This window comes from Diadema antillarum, unplaced genomic scaffold (assembly GCF_040938485.1).
Source record: "Diadema antillarum isolate AM-2024a unplaced genomic scaffold, OU_Dant_1.0 seq00001551_RagTag, whole genome shotgun sequence".
Classification (NCBI taxonomy): Eukaryota; Metazoa; Echinodermata; class Echinoidea; order Diadematoida; family Diadematidae; genus Diadema; species Diadema antillarum.
In genome coordinates, this window is record NW_027272280.1 from 55,592 (window position 1) to 72,030 (window position 16,439).

At 39.8% G+C, this 16,439-nt stretch overlaps 1 protein-coding gene across 1 annotated transcript in view; it reads right to left on the reverse strand.

Annotated features, from left to right (window-relative positions):
* Positions 1 to 286: 286 nt before the first annotated feature.
* Positions 287 to 16,439, reverse strand: part of LOC139710660 (77 kDa echinoderm microtubule-associated protein-like) — a 48,149-nt gene continuing 31,996 nt past the window's right edge. Inside the window, exons 8-17 of the mRNA XM_071622583.1 lie at positions 14,576 to 14,710; positions 12,508 to 12,607; positions 11,594 to 11,748; positions 10,175 to 10,300; positions 8,792 to 8,923; positions 8,190 to 8,346; positions 7,011 to 7,108; positions 5,516 to 5,699; positions 4,491 to 4,621; positions 287 to 3,376 (exon numbers count right to left, since the gene is read on the reverse strand). Of these exons, the coding sequence (XP_071478684.1) occupies positions 3,251 to 3,376; positions 4,491 to 4,621; positions 5,516 to 5,699; positions 7,011 to 7,108; positions 8,190 to 8,346; positions 8,792 to 8,923; positions 10,175 to 10,300; positions 11,594 to 11,748; positions 12,508 to 12,607; positions 14,576 to 14,710 (1,344 nt within the window). The 3' untranslated portion in view covers positions 287 to 3,250. The remainder of the gene's footprint in view (positions 3,377 to 4,490; positions 4,622 to 5,515; positions 5,700 to 7,010; positions 7,109 to 8,189; positions 8,347 to 8,791; positions 8,924 to 10,174; positions 10,301 to 11,593; positions 11,749 to 12,507; positions 12,608 to 14,575; positions 14,711 to 16,439) is intronic.

The following is a 16,439-nucleotide window of genomic DNA, read 5'->3' on the forward strand; positions in this document are numbered from 1 at the left end:
GTCAACTGTATACTGTTATGTTGATTTGTTGCCAAAAAACAAACAAACAAAAACCTAAGCATAATCCATTGTGTCATACTCGGATGTATAGTCTGTTGTCTGTGGAATTAACCCCCCGACTGTTCCTCCGAACAATTTCAAAACCCAAAGCATAAGATTTTTTTTCTTTCTCTCGCATCTGCACATATCTCAGACTTTCTCTCTCTCTCTAAAAAAGAAAAGTTTTCAGCAATATCACAAGAACAAGAACAACAACAAAATGCAAACACATACACTAAACAATATCAAATCGTTATGTCATTTAATGTGTCACTGACATGATCTGTTACTCCATGACAGATCACAATTCAAGCTTCCATGAGAAAATTTTGATCTCATTACAAATACTTTTATTGGAATCTATACATTTGTCTAGAAATTTGTGACATTTCTTAAAGTCGAAATGTAATGATAAGGGACGAGTGGAAATCTTTATCTCACCCCAAAACACACAAAAAAAGACATCACAAATATAGCCTGTGCATGCTTCCAATATATTCTTCCCCTAATCTCCCTCTTTGAACAATATATCTCTCACCTCCGGTTTGTGTGTATGAACAGTAAACCTTCCTTGGAATATATCGTACAAAAAAATGTTGTTACCAAGAGTATCTCCGTTCGTATAAATCTTTGTGATGACACACAGCCAGTATCAGAAATCCACCCTCATCCAAGAATATCCTCTCCCATAAAACATTTACATATCTACAACATGCACATAAAATATGTGTGGAGTACGCACCCTGGCATCCTACGTCGATACACCAGGGAGGTGGTAAGAGACAGCCCCACCTCACTGGATGCACCCATAAACCTGCAATACAGAGAGTAACGGACCATTAATGCATTTATACCTGTCATACAATTATTCCGGTTTTGATGGTCAATAACTGAAGTCTGTCCATATTTAGCATTGTTCAATGTGTGCATATAATTCTATTCTCCAATTCTTTGTTGTCTATCTAATAGTGTGTATGTGTGTGTGTGTGTGTGTGTGTGTGTGTGTGTGTGTGTGTGTGTGTGTGTGTGTGTGTGTGTGTGTTTGGTTTTTCAGGCACATTAACTTGATTGTCCCTGCTCACTGAATGATGAGGCACAATGAATGACATGAATATATTCACTCACAGTCATTGACCTATATAAACCCACATGCTTAAATCTGACCCTTTTGTGTGGCTTGGTTTCACGCGCTCCTGTTCCTGAAAGACAGTCAACTGAAATGCAGAACTGGGTCCATTGAACTGTTGCCCTTTTTGAGGTAGTTGCTACCTCTTCTCGTAGCCATCATGAAAACGACAAATTCTCTTTACCCAACCACCTGACCTAAAACACATGGAATAATTGACTTTGTAAGATATTGCAAACATTGCATTTTCCAGTAATTGTGAAAGAATTGAACACATTTGCTTGAAAGTATTCCAGGACACTACCTTAAATTGTATTTCAATTTCAATTTCTTTGGTAGAAGAGAGCTCTTTATAGTAACTGCTGACACAAATTTTAACTGTACTGCCTTCTTCTATGACTCTGAAACACAAGTTTGCAATTCAATTTTCTCTCTCTCTTCGTTTTCAACCTGAAAATATCAAAATCTTCTTTTTCTTTCTTGCCTTCATAAAGATTATTTTATGATATTCCTGTACACGAGTCCACTTTCTCCAAAATAATATTTTGTCCAGTCAAAGCAGAATGACTTCATTGAATTTTAGACAGTCCACTGTGGCCATTTGCTCTACTTCCACATGTTTGTAGTGGTTTCTTTTTTGATTACTATTTCAATCCTTAATACTAAAGAAAAATGATTTGATATGATAGAAAAATTACCCTCACATATTACAATGAAGAATATAAAAATGCTAAGCTGAATCACAAAAAAAGAAAAAAGAAGAAGGAATGTTTCATACTCGCAATTAATAATGATAACAAAAAATGCCTGGTGTGACCAGCTTTTGCAAGAATTAGCATTACATGTTAATTCATACAATTCTGTCATTTTGAACATGCTGAGTCCTGCGAGATGCACTCGCTGAATGTTTCAAAACATCTGGGACCTCCCATGTAATACTTTAACAAGATTCTGCACTCCATACACATCTCACTAATCCATATCAATTTAAAAGGGAAAAAAAATCTTTCATACAAACATGATCACTTCAAACCAATACTATATGCTGTTTCAAATGCCTTCTTATCTCATCATTTATACATCGAGTCTCATTCAATTACTTTTGAGTATTATATGCACAACGTACCAAAAGTGAAAAAAAAAAAGAATGCCCCCGGCACCAACGGTACCAAGAGTCGGCAAAGACATATATAGGAAAGTTGTGAAGGGAAAAGCAGATACCCAAACATCAGCAAGCAGTGCAGTTTACCCTCTTCAACAGATAAAAAACAAAAACAAAGACAACTGCTGCTAGGTTCAGCGTCGTTCATTGCTAATTACCATGGTAATTTGATTATCAATATTACAAAATGAAACTGGGTCATCTCATGATATATCAATCTACGATCACTTTCTGATGTGGCTCACTTCGGGATAGCATCTTCTTCCACACACAACCATGGCAATGGACAATGCTCTTGTTCCGCAGCATAACTACAACTGTGTGCCTTTAGGGTTCTTCCATTTGTTCAAGCGTGGTTTCAGTACCAAGGTCTACCACACTTATCATTCTAGCAAAGTAAAGACAGTTTGCAGATGGGGACTATGGTGCATACACTCACAAAAAGAAGGTCAAACTAAATTCATCTTTCCACATTACTTTCTGCACACATTTCTATGACTTCTGGCAATAAATGGTTTAGACATAGGGCTTGGCAGTTGGGAAAATTTACGTCAGTTGATAAGTTGCAGGGTAAGACCAAAAACATCAACATGTTCCCTAAAGTGGCAGCAAGACAGAGCTCCTTTTTTTCAATCTTTTTTAATACCAAAGATTTGCACAAAAAATTCTGCCCCAAATTTTTGGCATGCCTTGCGTGACACATTCATAAAACACTCTTGGAAGGACTTTCATGGTGTGAAAGACATTGGCTAGACCACGGTTTCTCTTTCAAAAGAAAGCACATGAGTCAAAATAGCCACGTTGATTCTGCATGGGACTTCACGATATCATTCTTTATTTTCCTATGCTTGTACTACTCCCTTGCCATTCTTGCCCACGATATATTTTTTTTTTCCTTCTGCTGCCACAGCACAGTAGATGTCTTAGACTACGGTCCACTGCATGCACGACATGTCACGACCTCCGGTGGAGATCAGCTTCGTCGAGTCCTCGTTGAAGATGACGCTGGTCACGTGACTGCTGTGACCTTTGAAAGAGCTACATGCAGCCTGAATGACAGTAACAAAAAAAAGACAAAAAAAGTAGGCAAATTATAACAAATACAGATATGGCTGATTCACTGTATTGCGATTCTATAAATAGTGAATTTCGTGCACTACCACATAATAAAGTAACATGGTAATGCTGTGGTCATAGATGGCAAACCCAAAATATTCACAGCATGAAACTTGCATGAATTGGAGCCGACAAACTTTTTTGCGGCATGAAACTTTCGGGAATTGACACTGGCATTCAATACATCGTGTAAAAAAAATTTTGCAAGTGCATTTTACTTTCAGGAATACTGGCTCCTTGCAAAATTCACAAAAGTCATGTATCATATACAGGAAATCTATGGTTTTACAGTGTGAAATTTCTCTCTGCTTCCTCAAGTTGAACATGACAATGATACAATTGCAAAATTCTAAACACCTTCAGTTTTAACCTGTTGAGGATGAGTCCTGAGTATACTCAGGCAGGTGTCTATGGGAAATGCGTGTTGTAGCAAAATCAGTCCATCCTCAACGGGTTAGTCCCACAGAACAAAAATTTTCAATGTGGACTGTCACACTTGAAATAACATGGATTTCCTGACCGCACATCATCACACCATCACACCAAAACGCCAAATGGTTTCCTGAGACTCTGATTTGATGTTTTATAAACCTGCCTTGTAGTCCGTTGACAAGATTTCTTGGCATGCGTATATATTCATCATTTCCAAATTCTCACAGTGCAGAAAACATTCCTCTTAGAGAACAATGCTGATGGGCTCATTTGTGACTGAGAGCAAAAAATGATGGCGGAGAGACAGACTAGAGGGGTAAAATAAACGGATAAATTTTAGGATTTGACCTTGACCTTTGACCTCTGTCCGATTTCACACAAATAAGTAATTGCCTGTCATACATTATCCTTGGACAAAGTTTGATGAAATTTGCTTGATGCAGTCTTGATTTATCGCATAAACGGATATAATTTCAGGATTTGACCTTGACCTCCGTTAGTGCGTAAGCAATGGGGACGAACGTAAAAGTACGGACGGATGGACTACCTGAAAACATAATGCCTCCGGCACCCTTCGGGCGGAGGCATAAAAAAAGCTCAGACGCCAGCACTCACCTTTGGATGATTTACCGGGTACCGGAAGAGATTGACCTTTCCAAAGTCGTCTCCGGTCGCCAGCAGGGTGCCTGTGGTAGACCGTGCCACAGTGTTCACATCTGTACCGTCACTCCCCTCGGGCCAGATTCCTAGAGAGCAAAAAGTTGCATAGCAGTCAATAGAAAATTTAACTCAAATATATAGTACATGAAAACCATAAGCCACAAGCACCAGGCAGTACCACATTTGTAAATGGCGGGGGGGGGGGGGGGGGAATTATATCTGTTGAATAATATTTTCATTGTTGAATTTCATGTCATGTTTGAGTATAGTCAGTTCTAAACTGTGCTGTACATCATCATTCTATCACTACCATTACACCATCAATATTATTTTTGTTTTCTTTTCAGTAAAAACAAAATATGCAACTTGCCCAGTGCTACCATAAAATGCCTCAGTGGGTAAGCTGAGAACTGGTGACAGATGTAACATTGAGACCTGTAGATAAAAATCTAAACATTTAAGATCACAATCTGGAAATACATTGTAAGGAGACACCACATCTGTGAAATGCCTAAGTTTCACCAATTTACCCCCAGCTCTCTTACGGAATGTTTCAGAGGATTTATTGCTACCTGAGATGCATTTCCTGCCATTTCTACACAATTTCAGGACTGCTGAAAGGACTCTATTCTGGACAAACGGTCACTACAATGCAACCAACATTCTATAAACTCTACGGTCCTATATATTCATTAGTGGAACAGGTGCATGTGCCAAACTGGTCTATTCTCCCTTTATATGATGAACCCATGTATAGGGAGCGGTGGCGGATCCAGAGGGGGGCGCACCAGGCGTGCAGGCCCTCTTAGTTTTTGTTTAAACAAAAGGAATAAAAAGGAAAAAATGGGGGCGCGTGAGCCCCCACTGAATTTCGTAAAGGCGCCTCCCCTGAACGGAATTCTTTGATCCACCCCAGGGGAGAACCCTTCGCCCTAAAAATTGGCAAGTCTGGTCTTGGTGCAAGACAGGAGCCCACTCACCGCAGACCGGGTAGCCGAGGACGCAGGTGAAGGTGGCCCACTCGATGTCTCTCGTCTCCTTGCTGTTGACGATCTGCTTGCAGGTGGTGGCGTCCCAGAAGAGGAGCTCGTAGTCGCCGGAGTTTGACTGCAGCTTGGTGGAGTCGCTGGACCAGTCGATGTGCGTCACAAAGCTGGAATGTCCCTGGTAATCACAGGCGCAATGATCGAAAGCAAAATAAAACAGAGCGAGCCATCAACAGAAAAATCTTCAGATATGCAATGATCATCTAAGAACATAGTTACACATATAAATAATTTAGTTGGGAAAACTGATCTTAAATGTATTAAAAAATTTACCTTTTTTGTGTAAAGACTGAAAACTCTATTTATGAGTACCTCATCAATAAAATACAAAAGTGTCTTTACTGTAATTTTTTTGTGTCTTTTAGCTGCTTAATTCAGATACGAATCTTTGAGTGGTTGGCATGAAAAAAAAGAAAAGATTGAATGATCAAACAGTAATTGCTTGAACTACAAACAACTGATGTTAGTTCTCTGTGAGCAAAGAGTGAACTTTGAATCTGCTCTTGAAAAATGGTAGTATATATTGTGTGACAATATTTTTGAAGTGGGATGAACAATGAAAGAAAAAAAAACATCAATATGGCAAGTTTTTAAGACCACATTGTGTTTCTGTGAAAAGTATAACCATACATACAATAATTGCAATAAAAAGGTTTGGATCAAGTTGCTGCAAACAATCTACAAGACTTTCAAACTTCCAGACAAAGAAGGGCAAGAGACTATCTGGCATTTGTGCCCTCACATAGCAGGCCCATATCCCCCTTCCCCCTCCCCCATTGCAAGTTCCCCCTGCTTCTCCTGAACCTCTTATAATCTTTAACCCATAATCCTAAACACACACACATACACATTTTATTAAGATATGCTTCAGCCGAGGATATGATAGTTTGCTCAAGGTTAATGGGCATATTCCATTATTCATTTCCGAAAAAAAGTATCTTTCTTTTTCCGATATATTAGCTAATTGCAATTGAAAACCACCAAAAAATAATACTTAAGGAATAAATTCTTTAATGATACTTTATCAAAAAACACTTTAATGATATAATAAATACAGTTTAGTAAGTTAAAATCACGCTTCATCTCGTGTATACGCAAGTAGGTGCATACACAACAATCAAGGATATGTGTAAAAATGTTCAAATTTCCCCATTTGAATAGTTTGAAAACATTGCTCCTACATACAGGTCCTAAATATGTAAAACGGGCAGGTGTATCATTATACCCCTAATTACCCCTAATCTAAGGGCCGTGAGAGGGCGCTTTTTCATTTGTTTCAAATACTGTGAACAAAGGGTATATGCTGATAGTGTGATGTGTATCCCCGGTTGCCTGAAGTGAACACTACAATTGAAGTCGTTTGCAAGAACACGCACACACATACAAACAAAGAAATCACATGGTAAGAAATGGGGAGTCCCCAACTTACAGAGCACTTGCCCAGTTTGGAGTACTTCCTTCCCTCCTCCGACACGGAATAAATATAGATGAAGTTGTCGTGGGATGCCACCGCCAGGTAGTTTCCATCTGAGTGTGACGACAGAAAAAGAAAAATGTCACAAGGCTGCCGACATTCACTCATCAAAATCAGGGATATTCCAGAGATTTTGCAGGGAGATGTGTGTGTGCTAGATGCAGCTCTAAGGGCAAAACAAGTTTCAAATCAAGGAGCTTGTGATATTCCTTTGTCAGGATGCAGAAGGAAATTTCATTTTTCCTTTCCCTTTTCTACAACCTCCCCACCCCTCCTTACCCTCTAACTACTCCCCCTACATTGTTCTCAACCACTTCTCCCCCCCCCCCATCCTTCTTACCCCTCTCCGTACACCTTCCCTACCCCTTTCTCTCCCCCCCCCCTTCCCATTACACCTTATACCTTTCCTACCATTTTCTCTCCCTCTCCCCATTACTACCTACACCTTCCTAGCCCTTTCTATCCCCCTCCCCACCACTCCTTACACCTTTCCTACCACTTTCCCTCTCCCTCCCTACCCCTTTATCTCCCCCTTACCCATTATCTCCCCTCTCAACCACTCCTTACACCTTCCCAACCCCCTTTTCTCCCTCTTCACACCCTTCACTATTCCTTTCGCTGCCCCTCTTCACCAATCCTCACCCCCTCCCTACCTCTTTCCCTTCCCTTCCCCACTACTCTTTGCCCCTTCCCAACCCCTTTCTCTCCCCCTCCCCACCACCCCTACACCCTCCATACCCCTTTCTCTCCCCCTCCCCACTACCCCTTACACCCTCCATACCCCTTTCTCTCCCCTCCCCACCACTCCTTTCACCTTCCCTATCCCTTTCTCTCCCACCACTCCTTACACCCTCCATACCCCTTTCTCTCCCCCTCCCCACCACTCCTTATACCCATCCTACCACTTTCCCTCTCTCTCCCTACCCCTTTCTCTCCCCCACGCCACCGCTCCTTTAACACTTTCCCAACCCCTTTCTCTCCCCCTCCACACCACACTCCTTACACCCATCCATATCACTTTCCCTCCCCCATCCAACCACTCCTCACACCCTCCCCACCCCTATCTCTCCCTCACCACACAATTCTTATACCCTTCCCACCCATATCTTTCCCCCCTCCCCACCACTTTCCTACCTGGAGAGTATCTAATGATGTCGTGCTGCTCCTTTCCATCAGTGTGGACCGTGATCAGTTCCTGGCTCTGGACGTCCAGGGCTACCCATCTCCCGCTGGTCATACCGATGGCCACTACGTTGCCCGAGGGGTGGAACCCAGCCGACTGGCAAGACTCCTACAGGACAAGAGTATGTAAGAAGAATAGTCGTGGTCAAACTACACAAAACTATGCATAGCTTCACGATCTGGTACTCTGCTTCATCTAGTTTGGAAACTGTGACAGCAAACTTCTCAAGAAATTACCAACGAAATTTATCGCAAAACTACCTGCATGCACTAGGCAAAATCCAAACAAAACCGATCTCACTTGATTTCTATATACTAACATATTGATAGAAATGATAAAGTTTAGATATGCAAAGTATAGATTAGATCATGACTTTCTAAATCAGGAATAATCCACAGAAAGCTTGAGCTACAAATAAGCATGAAGTTATCAAATAACTGACAACAAACAAAGTTGGCAAACAAACACAAAACTCACAATCATCTTTATAATAAACTAAAAACAAAGATAGCACATGGGCGATCTCTCTCAAAGAAACTGAAGAGCGGCATACCTCCATGGTCTTGCTCCAGATGGGCTTGTGCTGCTCAAAGTCCCAGAGGAAGACATTCTTGTCGTAGGCACAGGTGAGGAAGAGGGCCTGAGAGGGGTGCAGGGCCAACCCCCACAGCTCTTCTGTGTGGGCCTGGTGAAAGGGAGATATCAAGACACTATCAACCATACAGACACATAGAGACATGGCTTCATCACTGTGGTCAAAGTCACTTGTCTTTTATTTCATTTTTTTTTTTGTGGTGTGGAAATTTTCACACATCTTGCGCAACACAAAGCCAACATGTGCATAAAAGCTGACATATTTTGTGCTTGTTGTAAGTCATACTATTTTAGCTCTTATTCTGCAAAATTAAAAAAAATGCAAAATTCATCTCATCCAGTTGAAAAATTAGGTGAAAAATTAATAAGAAAATTTATGTTTCTACAGTACAACATCTAGTCTTGAACAGAGTTACAGATTTCTCTCATCCACTGATACACATCCTTGATCTGTCATCACCTTTGCACATTGCATAAAGAAATATTCTCACTGTTAAAGGTATTAGCCCACATGTGTAAACCTGCAGCAATTGGTCTCATAGTTACCATGGAGTTTGGGTATGATTGCAGTAACACCTGTGCAAAATTTCGTTCCAATTAGTCCATTACTTTCATAAAAATAAATGAAAATGCACCGTATGCATGCGTATAACGCTCGCTAGCTGCGGTCCACATACGTACTACATGCATGCGATACATATGTAAGTTACATGTACGTAGCTAGCCCGCGCTCGTAATTCGATTTTGGGTAGGGTTGACCGGGTTTGAAAATTGATTTTAAAATGATGATTTTCTCTCTTTTATCGAATGGTATAGACAAAGAGCAACAGGTGAGGTATGTTACTGTTATAACTTGTACTTGAAGTCATATTGGACCTGTTTTATGCAGTTTTGATTTTTGTGGGTTTGCAAATGTGGGCTAATACCTTTAATAACTGCAAGAAGGCAGTATTTGCATCTGCTTCTGACAACATAAGGGGGCCTTTTGTGATTGCTTTCAAACACCTGTGTCCTCTTAGAATGATTTTGCACTAGTGCTGAACACCTTTAGATACACAGAAGTTTCATATCCACCTCATGATTTCCAAGTCCTCAAAATGGCATGAAATACCATGGCTCCCCTTCAACATCAAACTTCACATTTGAAAGCCATAGAGGAAGAAAATTTTTAACGAATGTTACAGCATCTGAACCGTCTCTTTTGAGATATGACTCTGACCAGCGTAGTTCATCCAAAATTATAATTCCAGTATTGAAGCCCTCCATGAAGATGAATTGTTCATACAGGTTTACTTTGTTTTTGTTTTTGTTTTATTTTTCCCAAATAGAGCTTGTGTAGTACCTGGACCAGTGTCTGGAACTCTCCTTCCATGTCGCCGGTGAGCAGAGCGTTCCTTGTGGTTCCTACAAAGAAGCCCTCACCTTTGCCCTTGCACAGGGTCCTGACTGGTCCCGTCATTTCTGGAATCTGCAAATTAAAGGTGACAGAGACTCTGGAACATGACCAGGACTTCAAAGCTTGAGGATGCTTGGCCTTCAAAAAGATCACTTACCATTTGTTCTCATACATTGAATTTCCCTTCAATTCTTCACTTCTCTTTCTCTTGAAAACTCTATGGCAATCACTAGGGGTGCGTTCGAGCGCTCTAAAGCGAACCAAAGCGAACTGAACCAAAGCGTACCGTACCGAACTGAGCCAGTTTTGTAGCGTTTGAGCGCTCTGTGGAGAAAGCGTACCTCACAAGTTATTTTTAGAAAAGGTCACGCTTGTTTGTAGCAAGAATGTAATTCACCTGGCGCTTGAACTACTTACAGCTGTCCCGAACAAAGAGAATGATGTCTTTCCATTGTGACGTGCGCGTGATACGCGCATGCTCACGCGCATGCTTTACAACGAACTTTTGGTACGCTTTGGTACGCTTTTGGAGCACATCGGGAAGTGGTCCACTTTTGGCATGGTATAGTACGGTACGGTACACGCGTTCGAGCGCTCCTTTGGCACGGGTACGGTACGGTACAGTTCGCTTTAGGAGAGCGCTCGAACTTACCCTTGGGTTATGAATGAATACTCCTGGGACCTGCTGCATAAAACGTTTAAACTGAGAAAAACTATGGTAAGAACTGAAACCTCAGGTTAGTATGATACTGCCATCTATTTTAACACAGGAAAAATTCTGTTAAAAATCAACCCGAGTTTTTCTCTGGTAAAAAGTTTTATGCAACAGGCCCCTGATGGTAAATCTGGCATCTCAGCAGCACCTACAAAATTAAAGCCAGATACCGGTAAGCCATTGAAAAACTATTTGACACCACAATTAAAACTATAAGTGCATTATGCATTGTCAAAGCATTTCATACTTCTCATGAACAAAGGTATGATGAACACCTCTAGGATTACACATGCATATGAAACATGAATTTACATGAAGAATCTTTCTCAATGTTGGTCTTCCACTTATAAACAATACTACTTTATTTGCAATCCTTGCTTCAGCTTTTGACTTGAGAGAAATTGGGAACTTTCATAGTGTAAAAAAATGTTGCCACTTTGAAGATTAGCTAATATACAAATAAGTGATTTCTTTGACTGAAACAAACAATTGTACCAGACAAATCAAAATCCAAAATATGAGATTTATTCTTTTACTCTACCTCATGGAATACAAACAATTAACACTAAATACCAAAATACAAAGAAATTGTGCATAACTACAGAAATGTAGCTTCTGGGAATTTCTGGGTCAAAGGTGAGCTGTCTGACCTGAGTGGTTGACTGGCTCTTGTAGTCTGAATCCCACAGCACGATCTTCCTGTCCTTCCCGCCTCCAGACAGGAACGAGCCGTCATTGAACACGCAGAGTGAGAAAATGCCGCCCTCGTGGGCTCCAAGAATGGCCTGGCTGATGCGGGTGTTCCCTACCAACAGAGCGGGGGAAAAAAAAAGTTGATAACAACATGAAGTACATTGAGATAGGAATTAAATAACAATGCTGCCAAAGTTTCAAAGCATTTTTCATATATCAACTCTTACTAGATATTAGACAGCACTGTTCCTTTACATGCAGTGTCAACATCTGAGTTCACATTAACCCGTTGAGGACGGTTTGATTTTGCTACAACACGCATTTCCCATAGACACCTGCCCGAGTATACTCGGGACTCCTCCTCAACGGATTAAGAAATGGAGTGATGATACAGTCGTCAGGTTTTGTTTTTTCATAAAAAATCTTCCTTGTTGTGAAGAAAAACCCTTCACATGAAACTTCTCACCTTCAGCTTGTGCGAGAAACTTGCATGCTTTCTCCACAATTAAGATAAACACTACATTCTTGGCTGTAATAAATACAAACCACAATGACAAAAATTAATAAAACCCAATATATAACTGAAAATGAAAACAGAATATAATCTAAGAGGCAAAACAAAATTACAAACAAATTTTTGGAATTCCTTAAATGCTGGTAAAAAGCTTATGACATGAAACTTATTCATCTTAGATATGAAATATGGATATAACAATCTCTGATTAGAAAATCAACACAAAACTTGCATTGGAAAACAAGTCTACACTCTGAGTCTGTCTTTAGAGCTGTCTGGCAGCCTGAAAATCATAAGTTAATGTTTAACTAATGTTTGACTAATGTATGACTAATGTTTGACTACTGTTTGACTCACCTTTGCCCCAAATGTAGATGTTTCCGTTGGAGTCTCCGGTGATGGCATCCCCATTGGGGGCAAAGGCTAAACTCAGCATGAACTTTGGCTTGTCGTATTTCTGCAAATGCATGTCGTGGAAGAGAAAACAATATCAACTGAAAATGCTGACACATAAATTTCCTTTAGCATGTGCACACAGGCTTCCTCTTGGGATGAGATAGGTGTCATATGTAAATGAACACTTTAAACAAATAAAATGTGGTTCAAATTTGCTGAAGAATCTCTATTTGACTTACATGCCGTTACGCAAGGTTGGGACGGAGCAAAAACGTGACACTTACACCATCACTATCACAATATCAGATATTATTCTTGTATCATTTTTTTTTTTGTTCAAACAACAAAAATGAGTATAAAGCATAGCTGCAGTAACAAATTCCTGAAATCCACTGCATCAAAATTAAAGAGAACTTCCACCAAAATAAATATTTGTAGTGTCAAGGATGTCAAATACCCAAAAAAGAAAGGACACTATAATGGCAGAGGAGTGACATTTAAAGAAAAATGCATAAATGTACTAGTAACATACAAGATACCAAATATACACACATATCTATAACCTAAGAAAAACAAAGGGGACATATTAAAGCAATAGACAGAAATGCTTGCCTTCATCTACACGAGGACAATACAGAATACAATTCTTTTTTTTTTCTTGTTTGCAAACAGGAAAGGAATGATGTTCCACAAGTATAATATATCTCTCTATCACTGATTATCCTTGGCACATGTTTGAGCATGACTTGGCAAATACAAAGCGGGAAAAACGACAACAACAACAAAAGTATGAATTCCTTCTGCCATGACCAGAGAGGCATCCCACTGAAAGGTTGGCAAACCCACGAGGCGTGGCCACCCACCACTTGTGATATCGTGTTTGCACAGTAGAGTTGCATGACATGATAGAAAGACGGGCCGAGCTGTTTTCCCAACTAAAGGGCTAAAGGGGCGTGAGCGAGGAAGAGGAAAGCATGGGAGACAGGAATGGTATATGTGTGTGGGTGCTGGGTTTGGGCTGTGGAAGAAATACCGGTATGAGTTTGCTGCCATTTTGTTTTTCTTTTTTGTGTGTGTTCCCGCTTTAATGTACCATGATCAAAGAATGTAGGCCCCATCTTGCATGTTTTGTTTTTGTTTAATCTTTTGGCATGCTGCCTGTAATTCACTACCATTTTTTTTTTTTGGCAACATTTGCCCCCATATATTCCTCCACATCAAATAAACTGGTCACAAAGTACTGCTTTTCTATCAAATTAGTTTCAGCATTTCTGCTGTCGATTGTCTGATTGCCATACCAGAGCCTTTTATCATCTTAGCATCCACATTCATTTTATTCCTGGCACATGACACATTCCCTGTGTGTAAATTAAAACTATTCGAATAATTCAAATTTAAATGACCCACTCAAGTCTGTGCATCATATGTGGGCTTGCACTCTTCACAAAGTAGATTTTGAAGAATATAAATGCACAAATACAACTGTGTAATAATTATGAAGTACCCAGCAACAAATAAAAGCTCTCTGAAAGTGAAACTTCCGATTTGATAAACATTTCCTGTACAAGCTTGGTGAGGTCTTGCCAAAATGTTTCTTTGAAGGACAATTCTAAGTCAGAAATGAATTGATTCTTATTCAATTTCTTTTTTTTACTTGCAACCACAACAATGAATATTTCATCAAAAATTATGAATAAAATTCTGCTATGAAATGCTAAAGATTAGCTAACTTTTATTCAGATTACTTGGATGCTCCAGTAAAAACCTTCTAAACCAAGATCCTGTCAATGACATCATTTGTCAATCATTGCTAAAGTACTAATATGATTTATAACACGACATTGAAATGTACACTTCCACAGAATGTGAATTACATGTTTCCTTGTTACTATTAAAACATGACTAACAAAAGACATTGCCGACATTGCATTGCATAGTTCCATTAATAACTGGTCCAGAATTGTCCTCTGAGCAAGTGGGAAGAAATGCTTTCGTCGGGGGTCAACGTCGCCGATGCTGCGGTTATTACCTCAAAGATTCCAGACTTCTTCACCAGCTTGCCTGTGCTGAAGTTCCAGAAGTGGATGTGCCCCTTGCCCAGGGTGATGACCTGCTCTTCGATGTTGGGGTGGAACTCGCAGGCCAGCACGGGATCCTGGGAACTCTGCACAGGGGCATTGTGGGTAATATATGACACAGCATTCATTAATAGCACATCGTATCTTAACCGTTGCACATTACATGCCGACATCCTGACACAATTTCAGCAGACATGATAATATTGGCTTCTCTATGAACCTCCTCACTTACTATATGTGACCGTGCACCACAAAACGAACAAAAAGTTGCACACACACTGCTTTTGTGTGAGGACTGAAAATAGGTGAAATGAGTCAACCTAGCCAATCTTGACTTTTTCATATTTTCTGAAAGAGCAAGTCTTCTTCTACATTATGTTAAAATTTGGGATCATAAAATGGGCGGGAAAGTGTGGTTTTTTTTGCAGTTAATATCTCGAATAGATTTTTGGTAGAATAGTGTGATTAGGTGTGTCTTTAGAGTCCCCTTTTCATTTCTTAAAAATCTTGGACACACTCTTCACTTTCAACTCTTATAACTTTTGAAAGAATGATGCTACTGCTTTAACCCTAAAAAGACTGGGCTATTTTGGTAGCTCGAAAGACGGGGGGGGGGGGGGGGGGGGCCTCAAGGGCCCCCCCTTAAGATCTCGGCCGTGGATCGCACGATCGCCGCGGAACTTTGCACAATGGTAGTGTGCGATGTAATCTACAAGATCGTGTTTTTAAATTTTCCAGAATAGTCTTCTTTTACTTTATTTTGATTAATTATGATAATTTATGCGAGAAATCAGAATCTTTCATCTAAATCAGTAAATAAAGCTCCAAAAGTGCTCATTTTTGGTATAATTATTCTTCGTGGCATTCTTAGCAAATGTACTTGAAAAAAAATTCGGTATCAAAATTAATTTCTTGTTATTTTATTGTTTCATGAATTTCTTATGTATTTCTTTGTTTTTTCGACCTTTTGTTTTTGTTGTTTTTTGAAACAAAATTTGTCACAGACACTTTTTGAAGCATAATACTCCTAAAACAAACTAATTTTAGCCATTGAGAGTAAAAATAAGCATATTTATATGAACCATGTGAAAAAAATCAATTTGCATTGACTTTGTACACAAAATCACATTTTTAAGCCATTTTAAGTCATGTAACTTCAGAGCCGTACCCCCAGGTGTCACAAATTTGGTGTCAAAATGTGCGGGAAACTCAAAAAGTCATGGAGCATCGCGGCGAGAGCATTGCATGTTGCAGAGTAATCGTGCGAAATGTCGAGGGGGGGCCTCCGAGCCCCCCAGTGCAGTTAGGGTTAAAAGTTGGCATTAATTATGGACAGAATGTGTCAATAAGGCATGCTCAATTTCAGTTTAATCAGATAATCCCTTCATTGTTGTTACTCTGGTGGTTTACATCCTGTTTTTTGTCCCATTCATCGCACAGACAGCACAGCTTGGTTAAAATTTAGCGCTTGAATAGACACGGTACTTCAGAGCGTCTTTTCTCTGTTCACACTTTTCCTGAGTTTGTGCTTTCTTTACGATATTTAGATAGATTAGGAAAGTCCATTTGATTTGAGTTATACATCATTTGAAAGCTTAAAGTCTGGTCTTTCAGAATATGGTCTTAACTAAAATTTCATGTCTGGCGACTTTGTGTGCGTTTTGTGATGCAGGGTCACATATATGATTATTGTAACGACAATCCAATTTCTACGATATCATAACCCTATAGCAATTTATTTTAGTCAACATATGATTGCACAGAATTGTCTTTAAGATCTCCCCTGTATGGAAACATCCAAAAACAAAGTAAAAC